The 27,276-nt window shown below is 42.9% G+C and overlaps 2 protein-coding genes across 3 annotated transcripts in view; one reads left to right on the forward strand and one right to left on the reverse strand.

The window, feature by feature from the left end:
* Positions 1–422: 422 nt before the first annotated feature.
* LOC133384883 (claudin-34-like) lies at positions 423–5,525 on the reverse strand. Its single transcript, XM_061626730.1, has 2 exons — positions 5,508–5,525; positions 423–1,290 (listed from the first exon to the last, which is right to left on the reverse strand). Exon 2 carries the CDS (start codon positions 1,258–1,260, stop codon positions 430–432), a length of 831 nt encoding a protein of 276 aa, XP_061482714.1. The 5' UTR covers positions 1,261–1,290; positions 5,508–5,525; the 3' UTR covers positions 423–429.
* Positions 5,526–12,249: 6,724 nt separating this feature from the next.
* Positions 12,250–27,276, forward strand: part of CDC16 (cell division cycle 16) — a 29,362-nt gene continuing 14,335 nt past the window's right edge. The window contains exons 1-8 of one of the 2 annotated variants that reach the window (XM_061626727.1): positions 12,250–12,509; positions 14,865–14,919; positions 15,958–16,055; positions 16,741–16,779; positions 17,952–18,092; positions 18,680–18,839; positions 20,256–20,350; positions 26,449–26,582. In XM_061626727.1, coding sequence (XP_061482711.1) covers positions 12,462–12,509; positions 14,865–14,919; positions 15,958–16,055; positions 16,741–16,779; positions 17,952–18,092; positions 18,680–18,839; positions 20,256–20,350; positions 26,449–26,582 — 770 coding nt within the window. In that variant the 5' untranslated portion in view covers positions 12,250–12,461. Of the gene's footprint in view, positions 12,510–13,132; positions 13,237–14,864; positions 14,920–15,957; positions 16,056–16,740; positions 16,780–17,951; positions 18,093–18,679; positions 18,840–20,255; positions 20,351–26,448; positions 26,583–27,276 lie in introns of those variants that run through there. The other variant, XM_061626729.1, reaches the window with a different exon arrangement.

Consider the following 27,276-nt stretch of genomic DNA (forward strand, 5'->3'; position numbering starts at 1 on the left):
TAACAAACAACAAAAATCAGGATAGGCAAGCAGCTTCTGCTGTTGCCCCAAAATCTGCAGGGGAACCATACTATTCACTGGCATCACATTGGTGACTCCAGGTATAAGCCATTATCCACTACACCCCCCCCAATGTGTTCTGGGAAGCCTTCAATTCCTTGAAAGCTTGTTAGGGATTCCTCACTGATACCATCAGTAACAACAGGCAAGCCTCTCTGAAAGGCACGTTACCTACCACTTCCATTTTTACTCATCATTTACTTGTCATTAGGAAAAAGGACATAACAGTAAGGATGGGAAATAACAGCATTTAATTTAAAACAATAATTCCAATATAATAAATGAGAGCACAGAGAAAAACCATGAATACAATAATAAATAGAAGCATGGTAGCATGCTACCTTTAAAAAAAAAGCTAGTTCTCAGATCTTAATCATCCTGCAGCCACATCAGTGGTGTGTTTGGCATAGATCCTATTTGCATAAGACTGATAGATCTCCAATCCCTCATGTTAGAACCACACTTTTTACACTTTAAACAAGTAAGGTGGCTCTCACTTTTCATTGCATTTTCTGGATCATGTACAACTACTTCTGCCAAAGTGTATGTTTCCCTGAATCTCCAGCAACATGCCTCACCAAGAACAAGTGATCCACTTAACAACTGTGAAGCTGCAGCAACATACCCCAAATAAATAGAAACCCCAACATACTGTTCTTTGGGAACGTCAGGCAATCCCAACATTTTAGGGAGTTTGATTCCTTCCTTTACCAAGACAGAATGCATATTCCAGGAAACGGAAATGAACACAAATATTCCTGCAGCTAAGTTCAGTACACCTCCAATAGTAAAAAAAGTAAAGATAAAATCTTTGTGTGTTCCAGGTTTGAATACATTATACAAGGCAAAGGACATAAAATACACAGTCAGAGTATTGACAATGGAAGCTAATGGCATTAGGTCCTGAGCAATTTCAGTGGGCAGGGATTCATGTTCCTCAGTTAAAGGTGAACATAAAATGTTTCTTTTATCAATAGTGTCATGCACAGAACAGACGTGCCAGATCCCAATCCCGACAAAGCCAGAGTGGCTGCCCATGATGTTCTCGACATGCCATACTCTCCACTGGATGCTTGCTGCTGAACTAATACATACAACCCAACCTACAACAGCCAGGAAAAAAGCACACAGTTGGAAGCAAGAAACCCTGGACAGCAATCTGACAACCAGGGAGCCTTTATCTGCCGGCAGTGGTGTCATAGCTGAAGTACTGCTGAAAACAACAGGTATCTGGGGGGGGGGACAAAACACAACATTTAATTAGATGGTTACACACAGTATTCTATGAACATCCTCTAAAGTCTCAGCAAATAGCAATACGCAGCCAAGACAATGCTATTGTTTGAAGAACCTTTCATCAAGACAGATTTTCCACTTCCCATCCTGAGACATAAGAATGTAAAAGTCTGCTATATCTTCAGTTACAGATGCCAGGAGTCACTCTTCTTCAATTCTTCAGTGAAGACTATGCACATAGATTTCTGTGAGCTGGAGCCCTTCAGGCACAGAGGTGTATGTGCACAGCCTTTTCCCTGCAGACTTATACACTCTGCTCAGACGTAGGGTGTGTGTGTGAGGAAGCTGCACAGTCCCTCTACACTTTTCATGGCATGGGCTCTTGTCTAATCCACTTTTCCTTCTCTGCATTTTTATGCTCCCTTCCTTCCCTCTCCATTATCAATATGCTGGGTAAGATCCAGCCGAGTTTCCAAAAATGCATTAATACAACTGTTCTGGAAAGTATCCTTTCTGACTTTAGTGTGCCACACACATCCAATCCCATGCCAAAATCCTAGCTTTAAATGGATGCTGTGGATGTGACCTTGCTCTCAGACAGCTGGGGCTGCGGGACTTCCTTTCTCTAAGCCATACAAAAAGAAAAAAGTCATCTTATTCTTATCTCATAAAATACTGCTATGGAACTACACAGAAAAAGTGGGGAGCACCTTGAAAATATGGAGGAAACAGGATGGAGAAAACTCATGGGACAATGGGACAGCTTAAGGAGGTGTCAGGGACAGCCTAAAATCAGTTCAGGAGGCAACAGGTTGCCTTGAGAGCTATGAAGGACTAACACAAGGATGGAGAACCTGTGGCAATCTAGATTTTCTTGGACTCCAGAGCTCCCAACATCCCTGATCCTTGGCCAAGTCTGGCTGGGGTTGATGGAGTTGGACTGCAAAAATATCTGCGGGCAAACTGGTGCAGGTTCAGTCAATACTTTCAATATACTCTATGTGTAGATTTCTAAGTCAAGGACGATAAAGACATCTTAAGTATCCAGTGATTTGTCATCCAAAGAAAACTAAACCCTGTAGAGCTGCCTCCAGACTTTTTTTACTGTTTATGGAGAAGCGAGGTGTATAAAATTATGCATGGCATTGAGAAAGTGGATAGAGAAAAGTTTTTCTCACTCTCTTGTAATACTAGACCTTGTGGACATTCAAAGAAGCTGAATGTTGGAAGATACAGGACAGACAAAAGGAAGTACTTCTTTACTCAACGCATAGTTAAACTATGGAATTTGCTCCCACAAGATGCAGTAATGGCCACCAGCTTGGATGGCTTTAAAAGAAGATTAGACAAATTCATGGAGGACAGGGCTATCAATGGCTACTAGCCATGATGGCTGTGCTCTGCCAGCCTAGTCAGAGGCAGTATGCTTCTGAAAATCAGTTGCCGGAAGCCTCAGGAGGGGAGAGTGTTCTTGCACTCGGGTCCTGTTTGCGGGCTTCCCCCAGGCACCTGGTTGGCCACTGTGAGAATAATAATAATAATAAATAATACATTTAATTTGTGTGTCGCCTATCTGGCCAATGGCCACTCTAGGTGACGTACATACAATAAATATGGCAGAATACAATATAAAAATACAGTGAAATATATAAATTATAAGAGCAAACAATACATAATAGGAGGCATTTAAAACAGAAGAATATTAAGCCTCCCCAGAAGTCCCGAAAGCCTGCTGAAAAAGCCAGGTCTTTAAGGCCTTGCAGAACATATTCAGGGAAGAGATGTGCTGAAGATCTTGTGGGAGGGAGTTCCAGAGGGTGGGGGCCACCACTGAAAAGGCCTTCTCTCTAGTGCCCGCCAACCTAGCTGCATTGGTTGGCGGGACTGAGAGAAGGCCTTGTGTGGCCGATCTTGTCAGGCAGCATGATTGGTGGCGTTGTAGGCGCTCCTTTAGATAAACTGGGCCGAGACCATGTAGGGATTTAAAGGTTAAAACCAACACCTTGAATTGGGCCCGGAAAACAACTGGAAGCCAGTGTAGATCGAACAACACTGGCGTGATGTGGTCCCGGCGACGACTGTTTGTGAGTAATCGAGCCGCCGCATTTTGAATAAATTGTAGTTTCCGGACCATTTTCAAGGGTAACCCCACGTAGAGCGCATTACAGTAATCTAATCGAGAGGTGACCAGGGCATGTACTACCAGTGGGAGCTGATGAACAGGAAGGTAGGGTTGCAGCCTACGTATAAGGTGTAGTTGGTACCAAGCTGCCCGGCTCACAGCCGAAATCTGAGCCTCCATGGACAGCTTGGAATCAAGTACAACCCCGAGGCTGCGGACCTGGTCTTCAGGGGTAAACTCACCCCATTGAACTTCAGGTCAACGGTTCCCAACCTTCTCTTGTCCCCCACGAGCAGTACCTCGGTCTTGTCGGGGTTCAGTTTCAGCCTATTCCTTCCCATCCATCCACTCACGGACTCCAGGCACTTGGACACGGTCTCCACAGCCAACTCTGGTGAAGATTTAAATGAGAGATAGAGCTGAGTGTCATCCGCATATTGGTGACACTGCAGCCCAAATCTCCTGATGATTGCCCCCAGCGGCTTCATATAGATGTTAAATAGCATGGGAGAGAGGATAGAACCCTGTGGCACACCACAATTGAGAGGCCAAGGGTCTGAAACCTCCTCCCCCAATGCCACCTGTTGGTACCTATCAGAGAGAAAGGAGCGGAACCACCGTAATACAGTGCCTCCTATTCCCAATCCCTCTAGGCGATATAAAAGGATACTGTGGTCGACAGTATCAAAAGCCGCTGAGAGATCGAGGAGGACAAGGAAGGTAAATTCTCCCCTATCTAATGCCCTCCTCATATCATCTACCAGAGCGACCAAGGCTGTTTCAGTTCCATGACCAGTCCTGAAGCCCGATTGGTATGGATCTAAGTAATCCGTTTCATCCAAGTGTGTCGACAACTGATTGGCCACCACTCGCTCAATGACCTTGCCCAAGAATGGTAAATTCGAAATTGGGCGAAAGTTATTAAAAACTTGGGGATCCAAGGAGGGTTTCTTTAAGATGGGCTTTACAATTGCCTCCTTGAGAGCTGATGGCATCACACCCTCTTTCAAGGATGCGTTTACCACCGCCTTGATCCCCTCACCCAACTTCTCTCTGCATCTCATGATGAGCCACGATGGGCAAGGGTCAGTTAGACAGGTGGTAGGCCTTACAGTCGAGAGCACCTTGTCCACATCCTCAGAAGAGAGAGGCTGAAAATGATCCCAGCATACCAGCATGCAACCGGTCAACTCCGATTCATTCACTGTATCCACGGCGCACGGGATCGAGCTCCGTATGTGTTCGATTTTATCAGCAAAGTGCTTAGCCAAAGTGTCACAGGAGGCTTTTGACTGTTCCAAGGGTTCCTGAGCAACTGGACCGACCAGGCTTCGGACCACTTGGAACAACCTCCTGGGACAGAACTCTGCAGATGCAATAGAGGCAGTAAAGAAAGCCTTCTTTTCTGTCCTCATTGCCACTTGGTAGGCAGTTACTGCTGCTCTAACTTGTGTCCGGACACCTTCGGAGCGGGATTTCCGCCACCGGCGTTCTAGTCGTCTCACCTCCTGTCTCAGAATACGCAGCCGTGGTGTATACCACGGTGCTAACTGAGTTCTATTCAGGGGGAGAGGACGTTTCGGAGCCACCCGGTCTAATGCCCTGGTGATCTTTCCATTCCACTCCATCACCAGGGTTTCAACCGGGCAACCTTCAGCAGGTTCCAGTTCCCCTAGCGCAGTCAGGAATCCATCAGGATCCATCAGGCGCCTGGGGCGGACCATTCTAATAGGTCCATCACCCCTGCGGAGAGGGTGTGGCAGCATGAAGTCCATGTTTACCAGATGGTGATCTGACCATGACACAGGAGTTGAAAGAACCACTCCCAACTTCAGAGCACTTTTCTCCTCTCCCAGGACAAATACAAGGTCGAGAGCATGACCAGCTACATGGGTGGGCCCAGTATTACTGAGGTGCAGTTCCCAGGAAGCCATGGTTTCCAGGAAATCCCAAGGGGCTCCAGTGAGAGTGGTCCCGGCATGCACGTTGAAGTCACCCAGAACAGGATGCTGGACTAGATGGGCCACTGGCCTGATCCAGCAGGCTCTTCTTATGTTCTTATGAGGAGCGCTGAATAGCATATACTTACATGAAATTGGTTCTTTAACCGGACTCTAGTATGCAAGAGATTTTACCAGGTCTTTCTTATGTATTCCTGACCTGAGAGGAGACCAGAAAAAAGACTGGAGTTAGTCTGAGCTGGGCACCATAGCAACTGCTCCTTTGAGTTCTGAGGCAGTTAGAATGCAGTTTCTTCTGAATGCTCAGAACAACAGAAATTGTAACTCCAGTGTGCTGATCATTCAGAACATTTGGCACCTGGAAATTTCAGGGAACTCAGTTTCTTCCTTCATCGAGACAGAATGTGTATTCAAGGAAATTAGAATGTTATTTATTTCAACAATTTACATACCGCTTAATGCTGTAGTTTCTAAGTAGTATACAGTGAGGGTACAAAAGAGATACAAAGGTTAAAATCAGTTAAAATAAACTATAAACCAGTAATTATAACCATTCAGACAATTATTCCTGTGGTTAAAGTCAGAATGGCTCCAGTAGCAAAAAAAGTTATGTAAACAGTGTTGAACACATAAAGCTAAACTACAGCCGACGTGTCCATGCAGTGGAAACTAGTGAGATTAGGTCCTGAGCAATACATATTTCCTTGGGGAAATAATTGTTCTGTGAATTCTTGACAGTGCAAAAAGCTGGTTTCATCAGCATGTTGTGTGTATATGTTTTTAGAGACTTTATAAAGACACCTTTTATTTAGGTGTAAGCATATGGAAAGATTGGATACAAAACCTGGAAAGAAACACTCCAAACTGCCAGTTCCTTTGGAATAAGCTCAACAGGATTTTTTAAAAAATAGCTATTGTTGGGATGAAATATTAAATTGATCTTGATATAAAACACACCGGTTTATTTCCTGGTGACCTGACCTTTTCACATTCCAGAGGCTCAATGAATAAAAGCTGGTTTAAGCTGGAAACATTCCTCCCTCCCCGTTTCCTGTATCCTACCCAAACCTAATACCTCGCATATAGTTGCAAAGTGTATCATGAAAGAAATGTTAAAGTTTCCCTATTGCCCTATAAACCTTGACATGTAAGTCTTTGAAATGCAAGCCTGGCAATACTAAGGCTGTCGCCACTCAAGGGGCGCCCGGTTGCAACTGATGCCCCATCCCATATCTATCTTTTGTTTCTAACTGCAGAGTGCTTATCTCAAGGACATGTGAAATATGCAGACCCAAGTCTGAAAGAAATTCTGATGTCCCTGCTAATGTTCCTCCCCTGCACCCCTTCACCTCCTTCTCTACATATCTTTTAGGTTATGGTGACAATTAATGTTTTTTTTGTAGTTTATGACGCTGCTCCCCAATATTGTAACCTCTGGGGAAAGGCTATATATTCTCTGCTCTATCAATAAACGGGGTTCCCATTCTGAACAGCCTTTGGCTTGTAAGTATCGGGTTCCCCTTTGCAAAGGATCAGTGTTTGTCTTACTTGGTCTCTGGTAGTGGATAATTGCGCTCAACTCCGCACCTTCCCGGGTGTTTGCGAGCTGAGAAAGACAGTGACGGCTCGCGTGTTGGGTTTGGACCTAACACTATGCTTAGTTGTTTCCAGTGGACACTTGCTGAATTTTCCAAGAATGATAGGTTTGAACACCAGTTTGAATTGCAGCAACTTTCTTCAACAGGATTGTGCTGATAATTCCTCCCTGCTCTTATTTAACATAAATCTGTGTCTAGCAAAGGCCAGGAGATTGAGAGGATCCACTTGTGCCACCTTCTACAACATTCCTACTGATTTCTCTATGAGCTATTGGGTGTTTGTGTGTAAGTGATGTACCTGTTTGCTCCAGTGGGACAAATACAAGCTGGAGGAGTTCATCAAAGGGTGTGGGGAGACTTAAACCACCCTCTGCCAGCACAGTAGTCCCAATTTGAATCTTTTCCCACCAGGAATTAACCCTTTAAACATCTATTACATATCTTCAACATCACATCTAGTTTGGACATTAAAGGGAGAAGATCTTAGCTCTGTTCCTTTCCATGGAAGATCAAATCTCTGTCACAGTTCCACATCACTTAGACCAAGCTAGATAGCTTAAGCAATTTATATGGTCAAGATGTCCAAAAAGTTAAAGCCTGTTTCCTAAGACAATGAAGGGAGAATATTTGTATGTTAGAAGTGAAACTTGTGTTAGTTCCATACATTTCAGTGCAAATGCTGTGAATCTGAGATACTCCCATCGTCCTGATGGGGCCAATCAGAATGGGGAGGCAGGAGGGCCATTTGGCCTGGGCCTCATACTCAGAGTGGGCCTCAAAATTTAGACCCTCTTTAATCTTTTGGCATTTGATTATTTTCTCAACTTGTTTTTATGTGCATTGGACCAAAATGTGACACACACTCTCAGCTTAGAGCTCCACATTTTTGGTGTCTTGTTTTTGTGCATTATTTTATGCTTTTACTATGGCTAGGAACCTCAAAAGCTTAGGCCTCTCTGGACCTCTGAGAAGTCTTGTCCGTCTCACATCACTGGCCATGCTGGCTGGTGCTGATGGGAGCTGGAATCCAACAAAATCTGGAGGACACTGTCAAAGATTGCCCACCTGGGGTCCCTTGACCTTAGCACCCCAAGGGCGTTCTTTGCTTCTGAGAACAGTCCCATTTCCCTTGGGTCACTGCTTCCCAGGCAAACTCTCCTGCTTCCAAGATTAGTTTTACAGTAGAACTGCCACCACTCCTTTTCTAGCTCCCTACTCTGAGGAAGGGGACCTTGTGACGCCCTTCCCTGGCTCTCCCTGTCAGGTTCCTACCTGCTCATGGCTACTGCCTGTCACTAGGCACCACTAGGGACTCCACCAGTCCGGACTGTCCTTTTTTATTGTTTCTCTCCCCGCTCTAGCACAGATCTCAACAGATCCCCCTGCTAGGCAACCACCAGCCACGTCCTAATACTAGTATTCCCAGAGACTCTGAATACTGGTATTGTTATTCTCTTCACCGCTGCCACCATTTGTTACAGTTTCCCTTCAGCCTTGGTCATTACCTTACCCTCCCTTCTGGTCTGTGAAACCCCAGCCAAGGATCAGGCCTTTGGTAAACCAAATTAAGTATTTATTAAAGATAACAAAGCTAACAAGATTAACAAGATTTCTTCTTAAGGCACATAAGCATATGGTTTTACTCAATACTAATCCGAACTCCACCCCCCTCCTTCTCCACTCTCTCCTGGCAAACCACTCTCTCAAACCCACCAAACAACCCACTCAGTTTTTCTCTTCTCCCCCCAGATTCCACCCTTACTCTTCCTTTTATACGTTCAGCCATTTTAAACACTCAGCCAATCATCTAGCATTCTACTGCCCATTCACTCCCCCTCCTCTTTCACTCCACTTACCATGTATCTTCTAAACAACCAACACTTACCATATATACATTAATATAGGAACATCACAGACCTCAGAGTGTTAATGGAGAACCTAGAGCAGACCTATTGTTACTCCTTCTGCTCTAGAGCATTAACTCACATTAACCAACGGTAGTCAGTAGCATCCAGTGATCAAAGGACTGAATTTAGAGTCATTAGTCCCAAGCAATACACACCATTAATAAAAGGGTAGTTTATTTAGAAGAAAAGAAAGGTACATACACAAGAGAGTAGTATCTGTTTCCTTAAAAGCTAAGTGCCCTCAACCGGGCTAACAAGAGTTACATTGGCATAACAATAGTGAGAGATTCAAACAGACAAAAGAAAAGCAACAAACCTGGCCTGTCCTAACTGCATAATCACTTCAGCAAACGCTTGGTTCCCAACAGCGTAACTGTAAGTCATGCAGGTCAACAGGAATTAGAGAACGGGAACGGGAACAACTAACTGAAGGATCATCCTTCATTTTTATGGGGTTTAGCTGGCAACAGGGAGGGGGCCCAATTAGCCATCCTAGGTGCTCCTTCTGTGATCACCTTCTTTGAAGATAGGGGGGGCTAGACATCCTAGGTGCCCCTTCTGTTATCACCTTCTTTGAAGATAAGGGGGGCTAGACAGTCCCACCCAGTGGTCCTGATCTGCAATACCCACTCTCCCTGACTTAGATCTCAGGAAGCAGAAAAGAGATAACAGATAAGGTTCAGTTGCATCTTCTTGACATTAGCAAATTGCCTGTCTGGCCCTTGAACTTCTCCAGCAGAGTATCCCAGGGATCCACAAAGCTCCCAGAATTCCCTCTGGTTGAACCATTTTAGCTTTACCAACTTTAACTCAAAGTTAGCTATTCTTGACAGACACCACATTGGCTACACTGCTCTGTGGCATACTTGCATTGCCCCAAAAGAGATAGAAGGCACGTGACGTGAGCAGAAACATTTGCTCACAATTTCTCCCTAGCCTACTGGCAGAGCGCCCAGAGAGAGGGAGCAAGAGAGAAAGAAGGAATGGTGGCTGCCTTCTCTTGCTGACCGAGTCTAATTTCAGGCCAGGCAGACTTGGGCACAGAATCAACTTTGAGCTTTGGAAATTGCCTTGTAAAGCACAGTGGCTTATTTATTTGTTTTTGTTCTCAGTCACCAATATTGCTAAGTACATTTTCATACATGAGTCCTACATCGTTTTGCTCCTTAAAATCAATCTTAAAGCAAAGATAAAACCTTAACTGAAGAAAATGTGTTTTTTTCTGCTTTCCCAGCATCTATAAGGCAAATATAATATTTCAAACTTCAAAAGGACTTTTTCCTTCTGGGAACATCCTTGATCTAAGCAGTTGCCTATGTGGGAATCTGGTGCAGGTTCAGCAGTTTTGCTGTCTGCTTCAGCAGTCAGTACTTTCCAAAATATTCTCTGCGTGTAGATTTGTAAGTCAAACAAAGAGAATAAAGACATCATAAGTAACCAGCAATTTAACATCCAAAGGAAACCAAACCCTGCAGAGCTACAGAATGAACAGTGCTTAATACTATAATATTAAATGTATTACTTTATAAGCTCTTTGGCATGTGAGAAGACCTGAAGCTTTATGAGCTGGGCACCGCAGAAACTGCTCTGTAGAGTTCTTAGTCAGTTAGGATGCTCAGAACAACACAAAGAATAATTCCACTGTAGTGGTCTTTTTGGCAGCAGGAAGATTTCAAGGAGCTGTTTCCTGCTTTCCCAAGACAAAATGCATATTCCAGGAAAATGAAGTTATAACAGTTATTCAGTAGGGGGGAAAACAGGGGGGAAACAGGGAAAACTGAGGCACTGTCTTGCAGTGGTTCCGTTCCTATCTCTTGGATAGGCAGCAACAGGTGGCATTGGGAGATGAGGTTTCAGACCCTTGGCCTCTTCATTGTGGAGTGCCACAGGGTTCTATCCTCTCTCCCATGCTATTCAACATCTATGTAAAACCGCTGGGAGCAATCATCAGGAGTTTTGGGTTGCAGTGCCATCAGTACGCAGATGACACTCAGCTCTATCTCTCCTTTAAGTCCTCACCGGAGTTGGCTGTGAATACCATGTCCAAGTGCCTAGAATCCGTAAGTGGATGGATGGGAGAGAATAGGCTGAAGCTGAACCCCGACAAGACTGAGGTATTACTTGTGGGAGATAAAAGGAAGTTAGGAATTACTGACCTGATGCTTGATGGGGTAAGTTTACCCCTGAAGGACCAGGTCCGCAGTCTTGGGGTCATACTTGACTCCCAGCTGTCCATGGAGGCTCAGATTACAGCAGTGAGCCGAGCAGCTTGGTATCAATTACATCTGATACGGAGACTGCGTCCCTATCTTCCTGTTCACCTGCTCCCTCAGGTGATACATGCCCTGGTCTCCTCTCGCTTAGACTACTGCAATGCGCTCTATGTGGGGTTACCCTTGAAAACGGTCTAGAAATTACAGCTGGTACAGAACGCGGCAGCACGCTTGATTACGCATAGCCATTGCTGGGATCATATCACCCCAGTGTTATTAGATCTTCACTGGCTACCAGTTGTCTACCGGGCCCAATTCAAGGTGTTGGTGTTGACCTTTAAAACCCTATACGGTTTCGGCCCAGTATATCTGAAGGAACGCCTCCAGAATCACCGATTGTGCCACCTGACGAGATCAGCCTCGCAAGACCTTCTCTCGGTCCCACCGGTGAGAACAGCTAGGCTGGTACGGACCAGAGAGAGGGCATTCTCTGTTGTGGCCCCCACCCTCTGGAACTCTCTCCCTTTCGATCTCAGACATGCTCCCTCCCTGTCCAGCTATCGCCGAGCCTTGAAGACCTGGCTGTTCAGGCAGGCCTACAAGATTGGGACAGATTAATTTATGTTACAATTGAATTAATGAATGGTTTTTTAGCTTAAAATTTGATTATGTTGATCTATATGTATTGTTTTTATTCTTGTTGTTTGTCACCTAGAGTGTCCCTAACCCGGACAGATAGGCGGCTGAAAAATAAAATTTATTATTATTATTATATATACAATCTAGGATTGGGGGGGGATAATGTGCATTCAGTGTATAGTTTGGACGCAGCCTCACTATGCATGTTAGTTCCCGTGCTAAGACTAAAAAAATTAGACGTCAGAATGCGTGGAACTTGCTTGACGCTCCTGGAGTTAGAAGAGTCTGCTGCTTCTATCTTTTCTCAAAATGTTTTTACTGTGGTACCTATCCCGACCGCCTTCCAGAGAAAATTACAAATTTTCCTTTCACTCTGACTCCCACCACGCTAGTTAAAACCACCAGAAACGCGTTCTAATCTCCCCGCTTCTGGAAATTCTCGGAACGCCACGCGCAAGGGCCCTGTTTCCGGTGGAAGGAAGGGTACAATTATGAAGGTTACACTAGGGCAAAGTTGTGGGGAGTGTAATTGTCGATGGACCTATACGGCTTTCTGGAACAACTGTGAGAGGAAGCGTAGGGGAGTTGGGAAAAGAGGGCTTGGGAGTCGGGAGCTTCTCGGTGCACGCAACAGAGGCGCGGACGCGCGCTTGCCTGCCTGCAGCGGACTGAGAAACAGCTAGTCAGTTCCCCTAACCGCCTTCCCCCGCGGGCTCTGCAGGGAAATGAATCTGGAACGTCTGAGGAAGCGAGTGAGGCAGTACATAGACCAGGTGAGCCAAGGCAGAGAGGCTTGTTGAAGAGAGACTCTCCTCCTGTGTCCCCGTTGTTGCTTGGTTGCGACCGACCCTCAGGGCTGGAGGTGTATTTTTTAGGTTCGGCGGAACATCCGCCCACGCTTAGGGACTGTCGTTCAGTGTGACAAGTAACGCACACAGGTTTTGCATGCTAGTCAGGAAAGAACTGAGCTAGATGGAGAAACAGTCTGACCTGCTGTGAAACAGCTTCTTCTGTTACCAGCAGTACCAGTGAAAATCAGCCCTTGGTAATTAGCTGTTTGGGCCACGTGTATGAGTGCGTTTTAGATCTTGTAATCTATAGCTCATCAATGTGCCTTATGTAAAAACAAATAAATAAATGTACAACTCTGAGCCTTGGTGTGCTGTCCTTCCAGATTGTTTCCCAGTTAGCATTGGAGGCTGGTCCATTAGGACGAATGGGGCACTCACCTACCAATCTCAATCAGCTTTCATTTTCCCACCTCCTTACTTACAGCCAGTCCAGGGGTGGTGTTGGCTGTCAGCTTCCTCTTCCTTAGTGTCAATGTTGCCTTTGTAGAATTCAACAGGAAGAAAGATGGAGCAAAACTAGAAGTATAGTTGACTCTACCTGTCATTGGCTCTGGCTCCACTTACTGGTGGCCTCTCTGCCTTCTGCCCTACCAATCCTAATGGACACTGGGTACCACTGCCAGCAGTTAAAAGCACAGGAGCCCTTCAGGTAAAAAGCGGTAGCCCTTCTTTTAGCAGTAACTGGATGTCTCAAACTTTTGATAGCGGTGGACAAGTCACTTAGCTTCAGTTTCCCAATTGCAAAATGATAGTGTTGCTGATCTGTCTCTTAGAGGTGTAAGGGTGAACAAGATAACATGCAAAATACTTTAGACTCTTTAAAAATGTTATATAAATGTTATTGCTAATCATATCATCACGTCTCATACTATTTTTGTGTATGAAATGGACTGTATACAGGAAGACAAGATTGCTCCTCTCCTGGTGGAGAAAAAAATAGCCATTTTTTATTTGCATATCCAGTAAAGAAGCCAAGTTGTATTAGTCTTTAAAACAAACAAACAAAGCATCTAGTTATGTGCCAGTCTTACTTAAAATATATTTCAAGTATATCATAGAAGTGTATTGGTAGATGCTCTAACATAGTTTCTTCTTATTGCAAATTGCATCATATGCCTCTGTTGTCAGAAATCATCTGTATCCATGAGACTAGTAACCTTAAAAAGGAAGATTTTAAAAAATTAAATTATATCAAAAAAATACATATATATACAAACTGGTGGCTTTTAGACCTAAAGATTCACAATCCAAGCCTATGATAAAAACACACTTGGGCTGTAATCCTATACAGGATATTCCTGGGAATATGCCCCACTGAACTCAATGGGACTGACTTGTGAGTTAATATGGATAGGATTGTGCTGTTAATACAGGGGTAGTCAATGTGGTGTCCTCCAGGTGTCATAGATTCCAACTTGCATTAACCCTAGCCAGCATGGCCAATGATCAGTATGATGAGAGATGCAGTCACAATATCTGGAGGGCACCATGTTGGCTACTCCTGTTAGCAGACTAACTACATAACACCTTGTGCTGATCTTTGGCTGTGCATCCATGAGGCACAGGGAATCCTGGGATGCACAAAGATGTGGAGCCATTTAGAAATGTAACCCTGATATAAGACACATTATGTCATGTTGTGTTACTGTTTCCCTGGAATTGAACTGTTATTTGATTGTGTGCTGAGGTATCTGCTCCAGTTATTTTGGCATCATTTGTTCTATACAATATATTGTTCTGCTTCCTTCAGTTGGCTAGAGGAGAACATAAGAGACATTTTATTTAGTAACTGAGAGGTAAACAGTACTTTGTAGTTCTTTTACCAGGAGACCTTGAATAAAAGTATAACGATTACTTGGAGGAGGAGATGCCGGGATATCATGTGTCTGAAGATAGCACATGAAGTGTATTCCAAGACTGTGCATTTTTTGAGAAGGGTTCTCTTCCAGTATTCTCAAAACTGGAGATCTCGTTTCTGATGACTGTACAAAACAAATTAGTTTTCAAGTACAAGCTTAAACCCATAGTAATTACAGTGGCAGACTGAGAGTGGGGAAACATAGGTTCAAATGCCCACTCAACTGTGAAACTCTCTGTGTGACCTTGAGCCAGCCACTTTGACTCAGACTAATCTACCTTACAGAGTTGTAAAGATAACATTGGTGGGGGAGGACAACCGTGTATTTTAACTGGAGCCCCTTGGATAAAGGGTGGTATATAAATGTAATAAATACACATAACCAACTTGTAACATTTGTCCTTTGTCCTTGAAAATAGCAACAGTATCAAAGTGCTCTATTTTGGGCAGATAAAGTAGCTTCATTGTCTCATGGTAAGTTACATGTTTAAGTTTAATTATATAGCACTCATCTTTTCTACAACTATTTTTTATGAAGTCTTCTCTAAATGAATTTCCCTTTCCTGTGTTATATTCATTTTTCGTTTGAATGACATGGCCTATCTTTCAGGCTTGGATTGCTTGGGTTGATCACTTTAAAATATTTACAACAGGGCTGATGCCTTACCTGCTTCTATCCCCTGTGGGCAGACTCTGACAAATGGGTGGATGTGCCCACCTGCCAACTGCCTAACATCACAGTGACATCATTTTCCTTTACCTGCATGCTTTGAAATCAAACTACAAAGGCAAAGACACAATTCTTTGCAAGCATCAATAATCATCTTACCGACAGCACTTGCAAAGCACAGGACACTGCAGATGCTGACAATCAGCTGACAGTGCTTGAAAGCCCCACTTTTGGCAGGGAGCTGTGCCTTTATCTGGCTCACATCTGATGTCATATAAGATATCACATGTAGGGCAGTGGATGTGGCTTAACCAGAACTGTCTGGTGGGTTAAATGGAGAGGCATGGCAGGCCTAATTATTCTCCACTACTGATTTATAGGAATAAAACCATTGAACGTTGTAGTGTGTCACAGTCGTTGAGATACAGTATCTCTGGCCTGGCTTACACTGACGTCAAATATTTTTTGACAGAGAATTTCCAGTGTAGTATATATAATTTCCTAGCAAATGGTTGGAATGCCTGTGCTTGTTACACATTATCTCCAACACTACAGTGATACAGCTATTGTTTACACCCTTGTGTCTAAAATACTGCTACATGTTATGAAAAATTCTGATGCTTAGTTTATCTTCATGCTGAAACATTTTTCTTAGATGGATGAAGATAGGGATTTTATATTGTACTTTAATTTCTTCATTGTAGAAATATTTACCTTACATAAAGTAAGTGTTACTGTTTTTGAATGTCCTGTGAATTAAATATATTCTATGCAAGCTAGATATAGCTCATGAGTGTGTGAGGTTTAGATCATGTTTAATAAAGTTGTGTGGTTATTTTTAGAAGATCCACAGGATATCTATTGGCTGGCTCAGTGTCTTTACCTCACATCTCAGTACCACAGGGCAGCACATGCCCTTAGGTCAAGAAAACTAGACAAGGTAAGAGACTGCAGAACAGTCTTGTTATTTTAATTTTAGCCTTTTACTTTTTCTGTATAACTTTCTAACACAGCAATGCCAGACATACTGGTTTCTATACCTACTGTGGAACCTAGGCAAGTCGAAGTACCAAATGACGATGAGACGGAACACAACATGCGGAACTGTTGAAATTGTAGTTACTGAGTGCAGTTAGACCAATACTACAGTATGGTGGAAGCAACGGGAGTACAGTGGAAAGTACAAATAGCACAGAAGAAAGTGGTAAAATAAACTGCAAGACTGCTCACAGGTGTTTTGCTGAAGCCATCTGTGGGATTTGTTACAGAAAAGCAAAGTAGCATAATACTATTCATATTGATAGTATTCCGTTTCCTATTTTTTTTCTTTTAACAGATAAATAGGATTTTTCAAGATTAAAGAAGTCAGCAGCATCTTTGTAGGCAGAGAGATGACAAAAAGAGAGTGTTTAGTTGAGTTATACAAGGCATGAAAGAGTTGATGGGTGGAATGAAGAATGTATCAAAGGAACTGGGTGAAAATCAATAAACAGAGGCTCTTGAGAATGAAGGAAGTAGGAAGCACAATGCTATGTCAGGCATTATATCACAATCTTTACTCTTAATAAAGAATTACATGTTTTCAAAGTGCAAAATAATTTAAACAATTTTTATTTCTCCCTTAGTTATATGAAGCTTGTCGATATCTTGCAGCTAGATGTCATGTAAGTATTTACTTACTATTTACTTAATATTTACTGGTCCAAGGTTCTGGTTTTGGTATACAAAGTCTATACAGCTTGGAACCAGGATACCTGAAAGATTGTCTTATACCTTATATACCCAGTCGGTCACTGCGCTCTGCAAGTGAGGGCTCCCGGCAGATACCATCTTATCAGGAGGTCTGTCCTGCACAACATAGGAAGCAAACCTTTAGCGTTGTGGCACCTACCCTTTGGAGTTCTCTTCTCTTAAATATTAGACAGGCACCATATCTGTTATCTTTCCATTGCCTACTGAAGACCTTCCTGTTTTAACAAGCCTTTTAAGTTGAGACCTTATCCTAGTCTATATCTGTGTTGGAATTGCTTTTTAAGATTTTTTAAAGCTTTTTGTTTGTTTGTTAAAGATGTTTTCATTTGAGATGTTTTTAAAAATGTTTTGTTTTAATATATTTTAAGTCTGTTTTTAAAGTGTCTTCGAGTATTTTTAGTGTTTTTGTATTTTATTACTATTATTTATTTAATAAATAATAGTAATAAAACTTATATAGGAACCATTCTGCATTAAGTTGCCAGTATGTATAAGGGAATCACACAGCAGAAGGGATTTTCTGCAGTTGAGACAGAAATGTGAAAACCTGTTTTTGTGTGTGTGTAACTGTTAGTTTAAAATAATACTGCAATTCAAACAATAGTTTTAGGTTCCATAATTATTTTAAATCTGTGTCCAATCAATGTTCAGGACAGCTGACAGTATTAAATAAAGGAAACACACTTTCCTTTCCTGAATGTTTCCATCTAAATAATACACAGTGGGAATAGGGTGGCAAAAGAGGAAGAACAAAAAGATAGGCACAGAGTTTTCAGAGTTTACCTCTGAAAGTATGACTGCAATAGTTTAGAGGGAAAATGGAGAACGCAGTAGGTTTAAAAGAGACAGGCAAAAATAAGGTAATTAGATGAATTGAGAGAACTTGTATGTGATGTATAGAGACTGGGAGGAACTAGTAGATTAAGAGGTCTAGTATGTTTGTAACAACCAGAAATGTTATCCATTTGTATGTGTAAAATTGTTGTTGAATATGTATTATATAAAGCATATAACCTGCTAGTGGGTGCTTTAAAAAATCTCTTCCTACATGGCTACACCTCTGACTTTGAGTTTTTCTGTACAGTATGCTGCAAAAGAATATCAGCAGGCTCTTGATATTCTTGACATGGAAGAGCCAATCAATAAAAGACTGTTTGAAAAACATTTTAAAGATGAAAGTGGTCCAAAGGACTGTTCCAGTGACTGGGAGGTTTCACAGTCTTCAGTGAGTAAAAAATACAGATAGATATAAAATAATATATGCATATAATACCTTAATGGCTGCATAGGAAGCATGACTAGGATATTGTGATAATGTTAATTTGTTATGGACTTCCATTAAGTCTTAACATTTTTAGTTGGTAAAAATAGAGTCTTGCATCTTTATAGGAGTTCACATGATGTTTATACATAGAGTAAACAAATGCATGAATCATGCAGACAGCCTGTGTGCTATACCAGGTGTGGGAAACATAGTCCAAATGTTGTTGAACTATAACTCTCATCAGCCCCAGCAAGCATAGCCCCTGTTCAGGGATGATGGGAGTGGTAGTTCAGCATCTTGTGGAGGGCCAAAGATTCCCCACACCTGGACTGTACCATGGATACCCACTGTGTAGATGTAATGCACCTAACTATTAATTTTATGAAGCATGATGAAGCCTGTAGTACAGTGTACCAACAGTCTACTAGATGATAAGTCACATCCATCACAGATGAAATGGATTATTACTTCTAAGTTTTAATTTGTGCTCAGAATCAAATTGCAAATACTGATTCAGTCTTTGACCTCCACCCACTCTTTCCCACCAGATCAAGAGCTCTATTTGTCTTTTGCGTGGGAAGATCTATGATGCTCTCGATAATAGAACCTTGGCAACATTCAGCTATAAAGAGGCCTTGAAACTTGATGTTTACTGCTTTGAAGCATTTGACCTTTTAACATCACACCACATGCTGACAGCAGAAGAAGGTTTGGATAGTGGTGCTTTCCTAACCCAGTTTTTTAAAAAGTTCTTACTCTTTATCCAAAATGTTTTAATAAACTATTAAATGATAGCAGCTGTTGATTAGAGATACCAGTTTGTTTTTTAAAAGTAATTTTGCTGGTTTTTATATGAAGCTGACAAAGTAATCCAAACCTCCAACCTGCCATGCTAGAGGGGATTTTGGAGCAAAGGTGTGCCCCCAGGGAAGCTGTGTTGGCAAGGAGTGCCTGCCCAAATAGTGGGCGAGTGGCAGAGGCCAGTGGTGGTATCTCTAGTGGGAGTAGCCAGAGGAAATCCCTGAAATAGGGTGTTGCGGGGCGGGAGGCTAGGTTGGCACAGGTTCTGTTGGATCCTGAAGCAGCCCTGCTTGCCATCATGTGACAGCAACCGGCACAGTCTAGTAGCCCTCATCTCAGTTGCGTCCCCGAGTGCTGTACCTTTCACTTTTTCCTGTGTATCTCCTGTGTAAGTGAATGACTAAGTGAATGATTTTATTTTTCCCATTAAAAATGAATTTGAAGGTAATCCTACAATTGGGGTAAGACCTGTCTCAGTACTTATTGTGCTGTTGGGGATCCTGCAGGATGGGCATTTAGTCCTAATACATAATCCAGTCCTCAAACTGGCATATGAATCCCACCATTATCTTCTTTCTCTCCTTACAATGAATAGGCTATAGAATAGTGTTTATCAAAATGTGAAGTAATCTTCCCTTTTTGGGTGTGGCGCAAAGGGAGGGGAGGTGGCAACTTTACAGGGAGGGACAGGATTTCAAGGTGAGTAGATCCATTGACCTTACCAGCTAAGATCAACATAGAATGAATGCCTTCCTTGGAAAATGATCCTCATTAATTCACATTAGAATTGCAGAGATGACTTTTACCCAAAAGGACATGCTGCTGTACACGAATCCTCACATGCTCACCTCTGGAATGGGTTATTTGTGTCAGTGTGTAAGATTTGGAGGAGGAAGACACAGGGTAGAAGAAGGTCAGAAGGGGAGCCCAACTTTTAAAAGTTTTGGATATATTGCTGTAGAACAAATAACTATATAATTTCTTTGTAGCACTATATGATTGTATGGAGTAATTTATATAGATCAAATGGTACATTGTATGGGATCAAATTGTACATATTTGTACAATGGTACAGATGTACATTACTTTGATGCCTTTTCACTGAACATGAGATTGCTACGTGAGCAATGCTCAGGTAAAGGTGTGCCAGCTGCTGCGTCACACAGTATCACAAAGTATGTTATATTGAGATTATAGTGAGATGTAAGATTCTGGTACAGTGTAGATTTGTCTAGAGAATTAGGAACACTCAGGTATTTTAACCTATCTTTGTCTATACTCTACTGTTGTACTGGAATTCACTTGTGTTACTGATGTATTCAGAAAAAGAACTGCTGGAATCTCTACCTCTTGGAAAACAGTGCACAGAAGAAGAACAAGTATTACTACATTTTTTGTTTGAAAACAAACTAAAAAAGGTAATAGTGCTTATTATATCTTAAAATAAATTATCTTGACTTCAAGTGTACATTTGATAAGTTTCTATTACATAGACTTTGATACAATTAATAGCCTGTATTTTGCATTTTAGAGTCCATGGTTTGGTTCTACTTTGTGTTTAGCACCAGTAATTCTGACCTTATATACTATTGCTCTATTAGAATTCATTCCTAAGAAACTTTCGCTGTATCCAGATATGGCATAATATATTTGTTGATAAAATTGATAGAAGAGTCAGAACAACTATAACTACAAGATAAAAGTTGTCAAAATATGAAACTAACATCAGGTTCAGACAATCACTTAAGGCATGGGTTAGGTCAGGGATAACCATCACTATTGTTATAAAGTGAAAGCAAAAGCACTCAAAGGAGAGGCGAGGAGAGAAGAGAAGAGATAACATCCCAGAGTGACCTATGCTAATTTTTGGCAAGTTCAGTGTTGCAATGCAGAGTACTTAAATTATATTAAATTTGACTAAACATTTGATGTGTGAGCTATGTGGCTGTCTGGATGAATGAGTGTTTTCCTTTTGTCACAAGTCCCTAGTCAATGTTAAGATTTATTTTTAGGATAGAAGTGGTGCTGCTTTTCTTTAGTCTTCAGAACAAGTACACAACCACAATGAAGAGAGACTAGAATGATAGGTGACAAGTAGAATTAGAGTGATAGATGATCCTGCATTGAGCAGGGCATAGGGCTAAATGTCTTCTAAAGTACCTTCCAGCTTAATTCTATGATTATTATTATTATTTATTATTATTATTATTTATTAAATTTATATACCGCCCGACTAGCAATAGCTCTCTGGGCGGTGAACATAAAACAGCATAAAAATACAATAAATAACAAAACAATACTAAAATACAAGCAACAATCCAACACAATAAACATTTTTAAAATTAAATCAGTGTAACTTAAAATGCTTCAGAGAATAGAAAGGTTTTGACCTGGCGCCGGAAGGAGAGCAGAGTCGGCGCCAGGCGTACTTCCTCAGGGAGACTGTTCCATAGTTCGGGGGCCACCACTGAGAAGGCCCTAGATCTTGTCATCACCCTCCGGGCCTCCCTGTGAGTTGGAACCCGGAGGAGGGCCTTCGTAGCAGAATGTAGTGCACGGGCCGGTTCATATCGGAAGAGGCGTTCCGCAAGGTATCGTGGTCCCGCACCGTATAAGGCTTTATAGGTTAATACCAACACTTTGAATCTAGCCCGGAAACATATTGGCAACCAGTGCAAGCTGACCAGAACAGGTGTTATATGCTCGGACCGCTTGGTCCTTGTCAGCAATCTGGCCGCCGCATTTTGCACTAGTTGTAGCTTCCGAACTGTCTTCAAAGGTAGCCCTACATAAAGCGCATTACAGTAATCCAAACGTGAGGTTACCAGAGCATGTACCACTGATGTAAGGTCCTCTTTACTCAAATAGGGACGTAGCTGGGCTACCAACCGAAGTTGGTAAAACGCATTCCTAACCACCGAGGCTACTTGAGCCTCAAGTGAGAGGGAAGAGTCTAAAAAGACTCCCAGACTACGAACCCGGTCCTTTAGGGGGAGTGTAACCCTGTCCAGGACAGGGTATATATCCACCATCCAATCAGAGAACCCGTCCACCAACAGCATCTCAGTCTTGTCTGGATTGAGCTTCAGTTTGTTAACTCTCATCCAGTCCATTGTCGAGGCCAGGCAACGGTTCAGCAAATTGACAGCCTCACCTGAAGAAGATGAAAAGGAGAAGTAGAGCTGTGTGTCATCAGCATACTGATGACAACGCACTCCAAAACTCCTGATGACCTCTCCCAATGGCTTCATGTAGATATTAAAAAGCAGGGGGGACAAAACTGACCCCTGCGGGACCCCATATTGGAGAGCCCGCGGTGTCGAGCAATGTTCTCCAAGCACTACCTTCTGGAGACGACCCGCCAAGTAGGAGCGGAACCACTGCCAAGCAGTACCTCCAACTCCCAACTCCGCGAGCCTCTCCAGAAGGATACCATGGTCGATGGTATCAAAAGCCGCTGAGAGATCAAGGAGAATCAACAGAGTTACACTCCCTCTGTCTCTTTCCCGACATAGGTCATCGTACAGGGCGACCAAGGCTGTCTCAGTGCCAAAACCGGGCCTAAAACCCGATTGAAATGGATCTAGATAATCAGTTTCATCCAATAGCGCCTGGAGCTGGCCAGCAACCACCCGTTCCAAGACCTTGCCCAGGAATGGAACATTCGCCACTGGCCTGTAGCTGTTAAAATTGTCTGGGTCCAAGGAAGGCTTTTTCAGGAGTGGTCTCACCACTGCCTCTTTCAGACAGCCCGGGACCACTCCCTCTCGTAAAGAGGCATTTATCACTTCCTTGGCCCAGCTACCTGTTCCATTCCTACTAGTTTTTATCAGCCAGGAGGGGCAAGGATCCAGTACCGAAGTGGTTGCACGTACCTGTCCAAGCACCTTGTCCACGTCCTCGAGTTGAACCAACTGAAGCTCATCCAACAAAACAGGACAAGACTGTGCTCCGGACATCTCACTAGGATCTACTGCTATAACTTGAGAGTCTAGGTCCTGGCGGATACATGAGATCTTATTCTGGAAGTGATCGGCAAACTGATTACAGCGGGCCTCCGATGATTCCACCGTGTCCGGAGGGTTTGAATGGAGAAGCCCCCGGACAACTCGAAAGAGCTCCGCTGGGCGGCAAAGAGATGATTTAATAGTGGCAGCAAAATGATGTTTTTTAGCTGCCTTCACTGCTCCTACATAGAGCTTAGTCGAAGCACTAACCAGCACATAATTGTATCCGTCGGGAGTTCGTCTCCATTTCCGCTCAAGCCTCCTCCTATCTTGCTTCATCGCTCTCAGCTCCGGAGTATACCATGGAGCTGTATGAGCTCTACACAGGAGAGGGCGTGCAGGAGCGATCGTGTTTACAGCCCAGGTCATCTCCGTATTCCACAGAGCGACCAGGGCTTCAGCAGGAGCGCCAGTCCTATCAGCCGGAAAATCCCTCAGAGCCCTTTGAAAACCTTCAGGATCCATTAGTCTCTGGGGGCGGACCATTTTAATAAGTCCCCCACCCTTGCAGAGGGAAGAGGTTACTGAAAGTCTAAACTTCAGCAAGCAGTGGTCTGTACATGACAAAGGGAGTGTTGTAAAACTCCCCACATCCAGATCACTTTCCCCTTGCTCAGTAGCAAAAACAAGGTCTAGAGTGTGCCCCGATACATGTGTTGGACCACTAACATATTGAGACAGCCCCATGGCTGTCATGGAAGCCATGAAGTCCTGAGCCGCGCCAGACAAAGTGGTCTCGGCATGAATGTTGAAATCCCCCAGTACTATTAGTCTGGGGGACCTCAACAATATATCCGAGACCACTTCCGCCAGCTCAGTTAGGGAAGCCATTGGGCAGCAGGGTGGGCAGTACACCAAAAGGATTCCCAGCCTGTCCCTCTGGCCCAACACAAGGTGCAAACACTCCAGGCCAGTAACTGAATGAACATGGTGCTTGGTGAGTGAGATGGAACTCTTATAGACGACAGCAACCCCACCTCCCCGACCCTCAGATCTACCATGATGCTGAACCAAGTACCCCGGTGGGCAGAGCTGAGAGAGACCAACTCCTCCCTGCTCACCCACCCAGGTCTCGGTTATACATGCCAGATCGGCTGCCTCATCCACAATCAAATCGTGGACGAGGGAGGTTTTATTATATACCGATCTGGCATTTAATAACAGCAACTGGAGATCTGAGAGTTGGCTGATAGGACTACCAACGACCTTGCGGGTGTGGGAAGGACCGGAACAAGGCACAGCCACAACATGTCTGGACCGCGTTCCCCTTACCTGGCACGTCCTTCTCACAGCGCCATACCTTCCTTTGCCCGTCACTACGGTAATTGGGGCCCCCTCAAGTCTCCCCGCCTGATGGATAAAACTCTCTCCGAAGCACATAATACAACTAAAATATACAACAATTAGACGTATAAAAACAGCTATATATACAGCCATATATACAGCATATAAACATACACACTCACTCAGACATACATTCATATAATCAGGCACCCATTCATCTCAAATTGCATCAACACACCAACATTATATAAACATGGACAGCCATATGGCAGCCCATGAAGGCAAGATGTTATATGTAGAGTTTGACAAAAATCTAGAGATTCTTGTGTGCAGTCAGATGCTTTTTATTATCTTTTGCCTGTACAGTTTAAGCAAGCGTTAAAAACAGACTTCTCTGTACCAATGTAAGCAAAAGCACTTAGGTACACGCATGAATGGGCCTCATGCTGGAACTGTAGCAAACAACTTTGATACAATAGGACTTTAGGTTATGTATTAATTTTACAAGTTTGTTAATCCAAAGACTTTCAAAATTATTTTACTAAGTCACATTCTATGGTAATGCAGAATGTGGGAACCTTCTACACCTCTAGATTGGTATTACTATGCTTGCTCAGGACTAGAGATGCGAAGACCCGGAAAAAAACTGGAAACATTTGTGTCTGCTGAGATCTCTACATATCTGCAAACTACTTCTCTGTGTTTAGGAAATAAGCTCTTTCTGGTTGATTGGAGGGAATTTAGATCAAGCACCAGGAGGAACCTCTCCCTCTCCCCGCTGTAGTCCTGGCTCTATTCTGTTAGTCTGGTTGAGTTGGCTCAGGGAGCAGCATATTTTTCAAAATACATAGGAGCACAGCATGCGTAGCAGAATATTCCTGTTAACACAAATGAGATCAGAGCTTTTCTAGAACCTGAGGGTATTTGTATTGAAAAAATAAAAGGCAATTTATGCATTAATTACTGAAGGCTGTCCCAAAGAAGGAAGGGGTAGAGAAGGAAATTGGAAGTGAGATTGTGGTGAGCAGAAGAAGGCAATGGAGAATGGAAAGTTCGTGGGAGAGTGTTATACGTTTCCTTCCTTATGCTGTGTCAGAAACACAGGGAGGAAGAATGGGGATCTTTAGCGTTGGAGTAAATCTAAAATGAGAGGCAGAAAAAGCAACCTTGCCTTGGTGGAGACCACTAGAGGCTAGAGTGTAGACAAAAGGGGAACAAATCTGGGAGTTGAGAATCAGTTAGGCTATGTTAGCAGGACCTCTGCTGGAACCACCTAAAGTTCAGAGGTACAAGAATGGGCTCCAACCAAAGAGATCCAAAAGGTACTCAGGCAGAGTGTCTACCAGCAGCATAGCCCTTATCACATTTGGAAAACTCGCTAACCATATGCAAATATTCACACAATTAGAATCAAATCAATGGAGAGCTGTGTTGCTCTAGCTAGCTCTGTTCCTTTCATTGTGTCCCCATCACACTTTCCTGCTGCTCCCCATGCATTGGAGGGAAAACATCTGCAGCAGCAAGACTGCTGTACTCATAGAGGCTTCCAGCACATTTAGAACCCTAATTGCACAGAGAACCTCTACAAGTACAGCAGGCTCCCCACAGCAGATATTTGCCCTTTGATACATGGAGGGCAACAAGCTGGTGACATGGGTGCAACAGAAAGGGCAGAGGGACGTATCTTGTCCCCTCTCTCACCCTCATTGCGTGAGGAATGAATAGAGATACATAGTTCAGGAACTCTAAGGCAGTTATTGCCTTAAAAACAAAGACTCACAAAAGAGTGCAGTAGTCTTGGAAGAGTGATCTTCATTTGAGCAAAAGGATGTTTTTTGTTAACAAAGTGGGGGTTGCTTGACTTTATGTTGCTTTTATAGTACTGTTTTTGAAGACACTCTGTCTCAGGGCTCTAAATAGCCAACTGATAAGTGAGATAGTATGGCCTTGTTTGGATTTGGAGTGGTGGGAAATTAAGCACTGGTTTAATGGACAACTCCCTTGTCCATCTGAATAGAACATGTCAGCAAGAACTTGCAAATGCATTTTGTTCTACCTTGTTAGGTCTTGCCAGCCAACTTTTCCAGACAAAATAGAGACTTTTGAACCAAATTGTAATAGTGGGGGACACACAGTGAAGGTGTACCAGAGCTCTCTGGCAATGGAGTTACTATTGATCTGAGCCAACTCCTGTGTTCTTTATTGAAATTTCTTCTGTCTTTCAGTATAATAAACCAAGTGAAACACTGATTCCTGAATCTGTAAATGGTCTTCAAGACAACCTGGATGTCGTAGTGTCTTTAGCAGAAAGACATTACTATAACTGTGATTTCAAAATGTGCTACAAGCTTACTTCTCTGTAAGTACAGATATAAGCCTGTGTTGTGTAATATTATTTATTTGAAATCACTCTTACAGGGGTAAACTCAATATGTGGGATATTTTATTATATTGTGGAAGCCAGCAGATAATTGTGCTATGAACATGTTACTTTCTTGTGTATTATTTATGTATTGCCAATATACAATTTAAATAACATCCCAGAAGAATATAAAGATCAAATAAGATTTGAGGCTTTAAACGTAGTTGACAGAGAACCAGAAGAACTATGGACTGAAGTCAGGGACATTATCAGGGAAGAATGCAAAAAGACAATACCTCTTGTTAAAAAGAGAGAAAGATCTCAATGGATGACTGAAGAAACTCTTAAAATGGTTAAAGAGAGAAGGAAAGCAAAAGGAGATAGAAACACGGTCAGAACCCTAAATGCAACTATACAACAACTAGTACATAGGGACAAAGAACTATTACAATAGTAATTGTATAGAAATAAAAAGGGACAACAAAATGGGAAGAACAAGAGCCCTATTCCAAAAGATTAGAGAAATGAAAGGGAAATTTAAACCACGAGTAGGGATGTTGAATCAACAGGGGAACACACTGACTGACCGAGATGAAATAAAAGGAAGATGGAAGCAATACACTGAAGAACTCTATAAAAGAGATGCCAGGATGACAGATTCATACACGGAAGAACCATATGATGAAGAACC

The sequence above is a fragment of the Rhineura floridana genome, chromosome 5, assembly GCF_030035675.1.
Source record: "Rhineura floridana isolate rRhiFlo1 chromosome 5, rRhiFlo1.hap2, whole genome shotgun sequence".
In the NCBI taxonomy this organism is placed as follows: Eukaryota; Metazoa; Chordata; class Lepidosauria; order Squamata; family Rhineuridae; genus Rhineura; species Rhineura floridana.